Source organism: Crotalus tigris, unplaced genomic scaffold (assembly GCF_016545835.1).
Source record: "Crotalus tigris isolate CLP2741 ecotype Arizona unplaced genomic scaffold, ASM1654583v1 scf7180000018486.1709376, whole genome shotgun sequence".
In the NCBI taxonomy this organism is placed as follows: domain Eukaryota; kingdom Metazoa; phylum Chordata; class Lepidosauria; order Squamata; family Viperidae; genus Crotalus; species Crotalus tigris.
This window is the reverse complement of record NW_024097034.1, coordinates 1,258,729-1,267,999: the sequence shown is the minus strand read 5'-3', so window position 1 is coordinate 1,267,999 and position 9,271 is coordinate 1,258,729. Positions and strand designations below refer to the sequence as shown.

General features: G+C 39.1%; 1 protein-coding gene across 1 annotated transcript in view; it reads left to right on the top strand.

The window, feature by feature from the left end:
• The first annotated feature begins 625 nt into the window (after window positions 1–625).
• Window positions 626–9,271, top strand: part of MAP3K21 (mitogen-activated protein kinase kinase kinase 21) — a 48,893-nt gene continuing 40,247 nt past the window's right edge. Inside the window, exon 1 of the mRNA XM_039353027.1 lies at window positions 626–2,977. Within this exon, the coding sequence (XP_039208961.1) occupies window positions 2,173–2,977 (805 nt within the window). The 5' untranslated portion in view covers window positions 626–2,172. The remainder of the gene's footprint in view (window positions 2,978–9,271) is intronic.

The window sequence follows — 9,271 nt, the reverse complement described above, 5'->3', positions numbered from 1 at the left end:
CCAGAGTTTTCTCTACAATATTTCAAGATCATAATCCAACTGCATTTTCCTGGAAAAAGAGCATGCTAAGCACCCAGCCATTTCCTACTTACTTTGGAATAAGCACCTTCCCATGTACTCAATAGGGCTTCCTTCTGAACAGGTATCTGTTATGAATAGTTCTGCTGTTGCAGAACTGACACATCTGAGATTGCAATATCACACTGGATTGATAATGGAATCTTACTTTAGACTAGGACTGATATAACATTTTAAATTTAGATTGACTTAAGAGCTACAGAATCAGTTGTGCATTGTCCATGTATCCTGTTGGGTATTAATACCCAACATAAATAATCTAAAATGGGTACTCCACCCAAAGATTGTTACTGTCCTTACGATATACATTTATTTGGTTGCAGTCCTGTGCTCATTTTAAGACCCCATTGAGCCCAGAATGGGAAAAAACTGACTGTACATGATTGCAGAAAATAAATATACAGTACCTTGTTTGTTGTATTAGTGTAAAGGAAATACAATTTTTTTTACTATAGCTCACAATATGCACTGATTCATTCGATGCATTGTAAAAGTACAAGACTTTTTTTGTACAGTATTATGACCAGTTCTAGTCCAAGGAGTGGGGGACCATTGGCTTTAAAAAAAGGTTGCTAAAAGTCAATTTCAAGAATTTCAGCCAGCATGGTCAGTGGTGAAAATGCTGGGTACTGCAGTTCATCAGCATCTGGAGCACGGAGACCCCAAACTTTGAGAGCTAGTGGACACAGATAGGAATATATTCAAAATGCAGGTCAAGGATCCTGGCAAATGTCAGTGGGGAAACGGTACCTGTAAGTACCTGCTGGATATTCCAGATGCGGATCTAAACACTTTTCCATTTGCTACAACTTTTGCAGATATTTGGGGAGAATGTAATAAGAATTACAGAACTAATAATCATCGTTCAAAGAGTGCCTAGTGGCTGATAACAAACAAAACCCGGCATTGGGTCAAGGCTTAAAACATAGCTTGTTCCCACGGCTATCCCAAGCACACCCCGCCGTCTCATTCATCGCAGCCTGCCCTTCCCCGGTTCCATTTGATAAGAGCGCGCGCGGCTAAGAGCGCGCAACAAGTTGCAACAGCGTTGCCACCGCCCCTTCCGCCTTGCTGCGTCTCTGCTTCTGCCGACGACCCTTCCTTTCCCGAGGGCGCCCGGGAGTTTGCTGCTTGGCACCGGCGCCATCCGTGACAGGGCAACCCCCAGGACCACAGCCAGACACGCACCTGCACGACTTCACTCTTTGACCCGCACCCAGAGCCTGGCCTCGACGTCACGTGCTCTCGGCCGTCCAATCCAGGCCAGCCACTAGTTGTTCGGGAGCTGCTCTGGGCGGCAGAAAAGTTTGCTGAGAAGACCCGGGAGAAGCGCTCGATCGGCCGTGGCGGCGGAGGCGGTGGCGTTACCTTTAGCCGCTGAGGCCGTCTCGGATCGCCCGCGGTCTCCGTTTCCCCGCGAGCGCTTTACCTGTTTACCTGTTGCTTCTCCCATCGCCCGTCTCCTCGTTCCTTGCGTGGCTCCCTTCCCTCACCTGGGCCCCCTGGGACTGCATCCCTTTGCGATCGCCGCTTCTCTTGGGGTTTCCTCCTGCTTCTTCCCCGCTTCCCTCATTTCATTTTCCCATTCTATCTCCGCCTTAATTCTGCTTGCTTCTTTTCTTGTTCTCTCGGGCCCTCGGATTTTTTTTCCCTAGCTCTCTAAATCACTCCACACAAACTTTCTTTGCCTCGATCCCATTTATCCCGAACACACTTTTCACTTCCTGCTTTGCCACGGGTCCTTTCCCTGAACCCTTCTATGCATCTGGGTTGTGTTTTCTTTCTCTGACTCCTTCACTCTTTCCCTCATTGTCACCTTATGTTTATCCTGCCTCTCATCGCTTTCATAACTCAGTTTCTTGTCTTTGACCTTTCTGCACTCCAAATGTCTGATCCAAATACTGTGATTTCTACTCCTCACTCAACTCATGCGCCAATCCCCGGTGTCTCTTTTCTTTTTGCTTTGTTTCACTCCTTTCCTAGCACTTTTTATGCCTGCCTAAAATAGGGAAGAGGTGGCTTCAACAACGACTTCATTAATTGTTCTCAAATGCCAAGGCAGAAGCTGATGTGGTTAGTACCTGTATCTTGACCATGGCTTTGGTGAGCTCTGAGGGAACAGCTGAAGGGAGCTTGGGGACCAGTAGCAACTCTTGCCCACTGTGGACTGTGTTGTATGACTATGAAGCCACTGGAGAAGATGAGCTGAGTTTGCGTCGAGGGGAAATGGTGGAAGTTTTGTCTAAAGATGCAGCCGTGTCCGGAGATGATGGGTGGTGGGCAGGTAAAATCCATCATCGTCTTGGCATCTTCCCTGCAAACTATGTGACCTACCAACTAGGGTGTTACCAACACCCCCAGTTAGGATTGTTGGAGAAGACTGGGCATCAAACCCAAAACCTGGCCGTGGGTGATGGGCACCCTGCAGATAATGAAGACCATATGGGTTCTCTAGCAGAGATTGACTTCCAGCATCTGGAACTGCAAGAGATTATTGGAGTTGGAGGTTTTGGTAAAGTTTATAAAGCTATATGGAATGGCCAAGAAGTTGCAGTGAAAGCGGCCCGGCAGGATCCAGATGAGGACATCATGGCCACAGCAGAGAATGTGAGGCAGGAGGCAAAATTGTTTTCCATGTTGAAACATCCAAATATCATCGAACTTCATGGTGTAAGTTTGCAGGAGCCCAACCTCTGCCTAGTTATGGAATTTGCCAGGGGAGGACCCCTCAATAGAGCTTTGTCAGGTACTTTCCCCACCGCTAGTGGGAACCACTGGGGCCGTCGCATTCCTCCTCATATATTAGTCAACTGGGCAGTACAAATTGCTCGAGGGATGCTTTATTTACACGAAGAAGCCATCGTCCCCATCCTTCACAGAGATCTCAAGTCAAGTAACAGTAAGTACTTTGAATGTTTTTTAAAAGGACAATTTATGCATACTTTTCCATATTTCTATATTATAATAATGAACAGTACTGTGATAAGTTTTATTTATAAACTTTGCATTGCAAAAGTGCTATTTAAGATGCTTATCATTTTATACATTAGAATTGATTTTTCGGTTATCAAATATATGCAAGTTCATTCCACCAAATTGAATCAAGTCTTTTCTCTCCTTTGGTAACAACAATAGTTATACTCAAGCATTTCAATAGTTGTGTTTGGTTTCTTGGAAAAATGGAAGTCTTCTCATGACTCATACGCAACAGGAAGAAGTCTCTTCTATGAAATCTTAGCTTTTCATATAAGTTATTAAACCTGAAACCTTAAGGAGTCAGTCCCAAGAGCATGAAATTTTGAGTAGTCATAAATAGAACCAGACTGAAATGCTACCGTTATGTAATTTTTAACATGTTGCTTGAGTTGTAATTATTAGCTGGATAAAATAGTGATGCTGTCTGACTCAGTGAATTGATATTTTCATTTCTTTTTATAAGAAAGCAATAATGCTTTACTGTGCAATGTTTTCATTCTTTTTACCAATATTAACTTAAGGTATTTAACCCAATTTTTAACCATAGAAAATTTAAAACAAAGTAGATAATTAGAATTACTGATTTGATGCAATATGTTAGCAGCACCTAGGATGTTCTTTATGAAGAATGTCCCATTTCTTGGCATCAGAAAATAATACATAAATGGAAGCTTATTTTAGTATATTCTCCAACATATATTGTTTGGAATAATTTTTGTTTCAGTAATGAAACAATTTGACAATCTGCCTCCAAGGCAATGAAGGAGAGTAGCCTAGAGTACTTCATAGTTTGTGTTGCTATAGAAAACAACTTTTTTTAACATTGATTGTGTTTTAGTTTCTGTAATAGAACTCCTTGAACTTTACATGAATTATTTTCATTTTAAAGCCACCCCCTTGTCCACAAATCATAGATATAATAATTTTTATATCCATGATCACAAAATACCCCTAAAATTATATACAGTACTACCATTTTTAGCTTATGTATTATATGCATTTCTAGGTTTTGACAAAAGCTATTGTATATGTACCAATTCCATAGGTGAAGTTCAACGCATTAGATTTGACTCATGAGAGTCTTTTTTTCCTCAAGAGACAGAAGAAACCTTTATGGGAAGCTGTAGTGTAGCACCTACCTCATAGCTGGTTTCTTACATAAATGAATGCAAAGTGCAAAAATGAAGGCAGTAACAAAATATAGGAAAGAAACAAAACAAAGATGCACTTCTGCAATAAGTAATTGAAACTATGTTGTCTCTGCTGTTTTATTCCTAATCTGTAATTTGGATTAAAAAAAAATAAAAGATGCTCTTCAGTCAAGCTCAATTTCTAATGAATGTGTTCTTGTAGTTATTCTTGTTGGCATTTTGGAAGTCATGTGCCATTGGCTCCTTTGTTTTTCCAACTACCCTCCCTAGCCAGGAGCCATGGAATTCCTGGGTGACTATAAGCCCGAACCTGTTTAGTTTCTGTCATTAGAAAAGGTCATCCAAGTTCTACTACCTGCCCAGCCATAAAATGGACAAGGATCTTGCAATTGTCAGCATTAAAACAGTCCTAACTATGAGTGGATGGCATAGTCCATTTATTTATCAAATTTAGGAACAACCCATCTTACTAAGTGATTCTGGGCAGTTGATGGTTCATTAGTTCATCTCATGCCTGTTAAATCTTCTCTAGAAGCGACTGATTTTGACAGATATGAAGCAAAGAGAAAAGGACAATTTATTGATTAACAAAATCTATATTGCCGATCAGCCAATATGAAAAAATGGGATTCAAGAATTTTCTGCTTATACTGTACTGAGTTGAATTAAAATATAAAAGTCTTATATAAACTATAGTTGGTTGGCCTTATACTGTATAACATAGTAAATAAAAATTGGACAAACTACATTTTATCTTAGATCCAGATCACTGGATCCAATTCATAGCTATCAATACAGCTCTTGCAGCTATTATTGCATGTATAGTCCCAATTTTAGAAAAGTAGGAAGACACGGTAGCCTGGTCCTGTAGAAACTATAAAGCAGTTAAAATCTAAATTGTAGGGCATTTGTTGATTAGTAAGAATTAGTATTTAGCTCTGTTCGCATATTTACATAGACCTGCATGATGGTTCATATGTCATTCATTCATACACATTAGCAATATGCAGCTATTTAAAAGCCAAGTGGAGAATGTGCTTTAGAAGGGATGGGAATGCATTCAGTGCAACATACGGCACCCCCTTAAAGATGCCACACCTTTCCTAGGTTCACAGTGTTGCTCCACAATTCCAGGGAAATGACATTTGCATCAGGGATGCCATCTTATTGCAGCATCCCTAATTCCCTAATGTGCATTTTCCTATGAATGCACAGCTACTGGGTTTGCTCAGGAAAAACCCCCACAGATTTTTGAAGAAGACATGAACAGATTCACCCATATCTGCTCCAAAATACCTTTTCCTTCCTGTATGTATTTAACTTTTATACAGTGGCTAAACGTATTTCATTTAATTTGATTAGGTGCAAAATAGATGATCCTCCCAGAAATAGAAAGTTAGGAAATGCCTTTAAAGTAGGCTTTAGAAGAGAACCAGTGTGGCATAGTGGTTAAGGGCTTGGACTGAAGGTCACTCTTAGCCATGGAAGCTCACCTATGACTTAGGTCCCTCCAGCCCATAGGAACAGGAGAGGGGTGGCAGTTGACAAAACATGTGCAACTCTGTCACCCTGGGTATGACATGACTTACATACCTTTGTCAGACCTCTGAGTGTAACTTGAAACCTGGCATCTGACACAAATACGTAAGCTGCAGCATTTGCGTGATGATGTCATTTGTCAATTGGGCATAATTGTGGTTTACTAAGAATATTGCTCAATAAGGAGGAAATAGAGTGTATACCACCTCGAACTCCTGGAGTAAAGGCAAGATATAAATCAACATGCCTATCCTCCCCCCACCCCACCCCGCCATAGCCCATGAATGAAATAGATTTAAAAGTAATAGAATTATGGGAAACCTAAAAGAAAGCATCAGGAGAGCTGGAGCATAGTCAGTGAAACATGTTATAGTCCTCACAATCTGCTAAAAGATTAGTCAAAACCTACAGTATATTGTTTGTCTGATCAACCAAGTTGCATTGCTCCTGGACGCTGAAACTTTAATCTGAAAAGCTTTATAATGAAAGCAGTCTTGTAGCTTCAGTGGTGCTTAATTTCCTGAAAAGCATTACAAGAGTTGGTCTGTGGAATAATGGCACATGCTTGTCCATTGAACACTTCACCAATGCAAGGTTGTTGTCAAAGCTTTAAGGTTGTCCAGATCAGGAAATTGACCTTACAAGAAGACCAAAACTAGATCTTACTGATTTAGGCTACATTAACACAATCTTGTAATTTGGTTTGCAAAATACAGTTTACTGAGACAGTGAAGAGACAGCCAGGTCTCTTCCCAATATTGTCTCCTGTCCCAGGGCTGAAGGAGTGTGTTTGTGTTGTTTTTTAAAGGCTTCCTCAAGGCCAGACCTGGCCACTTTATGGCCTACAGGCCACATCTGGCTCTTTGGCTGTCCCTGTCCGGCCCATGGCAATGGCCGTGGGGAATGGGAAGTGGGAAGTAACAGTGGTGGAAGCAGGCAGCAGATCCCTCTCCTTGATTCTCCACAGTTGTTTGCAAGCTACCGGTATATATATTACCCTTCAACATTGCAGCAGCCTTGCATTAAAAAAAATCATTTATTTCAGTGGCATTCTTCCAAATAAGTCTCTGTATTTTACATTTTAGCTTTTTACGGATATTAAGATATGATTTTGCCCCATCCCCCCACTTCTATCACAGTATTTTTTCTCATTTTTTTCAACAGTGTTAAATATGACTAGCTACTTAGTGATTGGATGGTAGACTAGGGCAGTCTTGCTTGATCATTTAGTAATATGGATAAAAATATTGATGTAAACAAAATGTTTTAGTTACCCTTAAAGTAGAAAAACAAAAAGCTCAAAAGATAAAAATTATGCTAAATGAAAATGGTAAGACATTATTTTGGGAGGATTAAAAGTGGATTCTATATTCTTTCAAAACCGTAATCTAATTAGTATTTAGACACTTTCTCCTTTCGAGACTTCAGGTATTCATACTAACATTGACCCCACTTCCCCAACTATTCTCCATAGTTCTAGAAGTTCCTTGTGGTCTCCTTTCCAAATTCAAAATGACTACTTAAGAAGCTGGAAAAAAGGATTGTGGGTTTGTGGGTTGTATCCTCAGTTGCTCATAAATAGGGCAGAAATAGGACCTTAAAGCATTTTTGTTCCTACTATGCCTCCATGATGCTGCCCTTTGTTCTGACATTATTCAAAGTCAGGTTTAAGATATATAAAGGCTGTTAAATTTTGTGGTGCAAAGTCTGCCACCACAGTAAACTTGGGAGGTGGTAAAGGTTCAAATCCTATCCCCCTCCAGCCCTATAACCTATTGTTGCCTTTAGTTTGGCCACTCTTTGAGTCCAATCTACCTCACAGGATTTTTGTTGTGGGGGAAAATATTTGAATATTATGTAGACTAATGTTTCTTAACCTCAGCAACCTTAATGTGTGTTGTCTGGAGAATTCTGAAAGTTGAAATCCATAAAATTGCTGAGACTGCTAAACAGTGTTGAGTAGAGCGTCTTCAGCTCCTGAAGAAAAGACAGGATATAAATAGAATAAATATATGCTGCTTTAGTAATTACTTTTATTTTTTAATAATCTTTTGAAAGAAAATGTATGTGTTTCTATTGAGAGGAGTTATGGTTTGCATCGGGTTGAGTCATGAAGTGTTACAAGAGATTATCCTGCTCATAGTCATAAATTACAGAATTCTATTATTTGATGGGAACAAAGTGTTTCAGTTTAAGGACCTACGTGCATAAAATCCTTGTAATCAGCAAAAGTCTGCAACAGCCTAAAACAGAATATTCAGTATTTTGTTTTTATTTTCAAATGAAGTAGCTATGCTGAGACTTGATGCCTTTTTTATACTGTGGATTAATTAGAAATTATGACACAAATACAACATTTTTCTACTCTGCACACAAGAATCAGCAGGTTCTTAGAACACCACATTATTCTTGTTTTTCTTCTGCATAAAGATACTTACTGATGTAAAAGAGAGAAGATGTATGACAAAGAATCCTTTTGGAATTTTGCTACTGACAGGGTTTGCCAGATTCCTTTTGCCTATTACTGACAGAGATTTTAAAATATTAACAGCAGGAAACACCTGGGGGGAGAGGGTTGAAATAATTCTAGTGAATTACCAGAGAAACAAAGCAAAGAATATTGTGATGGAGGACTGTTATTATACTGGTTTCCCATATCTCAGGAGTTTGTTTATATATGTGATTATTTGTTCTCTCTCTTGCTTTGCAGAATATTCAGTCCATACCTCTTCTAGACTCTCTTAAGATCTATCAGATAAAGGGGGAAAAATTTATGCAATTGGAGAGAGATCAGAATATGCAAGAACTAAACTCAAAATTCACAGAATATATTAGGCAACATTAACGAAGCTAGTCTTTTATCTTGTCCATACCTGTTTCTCAGTTGGGTTTTCAAATTCTCTGTTGAACGCCAACATATACAAGAGTTTTTGTTGGCAAAATTTAACCCGATTTTTTCTGTGGTACCACTGGGAGAATGTTTTAATGCTATCCAGTACACACAAACACTATTCATATGTGTTATCAATTTATAATGTTACAAAGTAGAAAGACTGTCTCAATCTTTGCCAGAACTGGATAAAGATTATTGTAAGGATCATCTGCTTATTATGTCTTAGTTGATTTTAATTTAAAAATTAGAGAGAATTCTGTCAAATTCTTAAATGTTGTTATCAGTGTTTGGCCATTGGTGGTAAGTCTGAATTCTATTTGTATACTTAGTATAGTTGATTAATTAATAAGAGTTAACTCTTATTAGTTAACTATACAAAGTGTTCAAATGCAAGTGAATAAGTAAACAAGTACAAGTGAACAAAGCAGTCTTCTCAGTCTGATGCCTTCAGAGGGCACCAGATTAGGTGAAAGCTTAATAAAATACTTCTAGTTCAGTTTTACATTCTCAATTTCATACGAATTGAGATACCTTTCAAGAGAAATGCGCTATATTGATAATTTGCTAATTTCTCATTTCAAATCACTGTCAAGAAGTCTCAGATTTAATGATTTAAATTATTGCCAGAAAAATT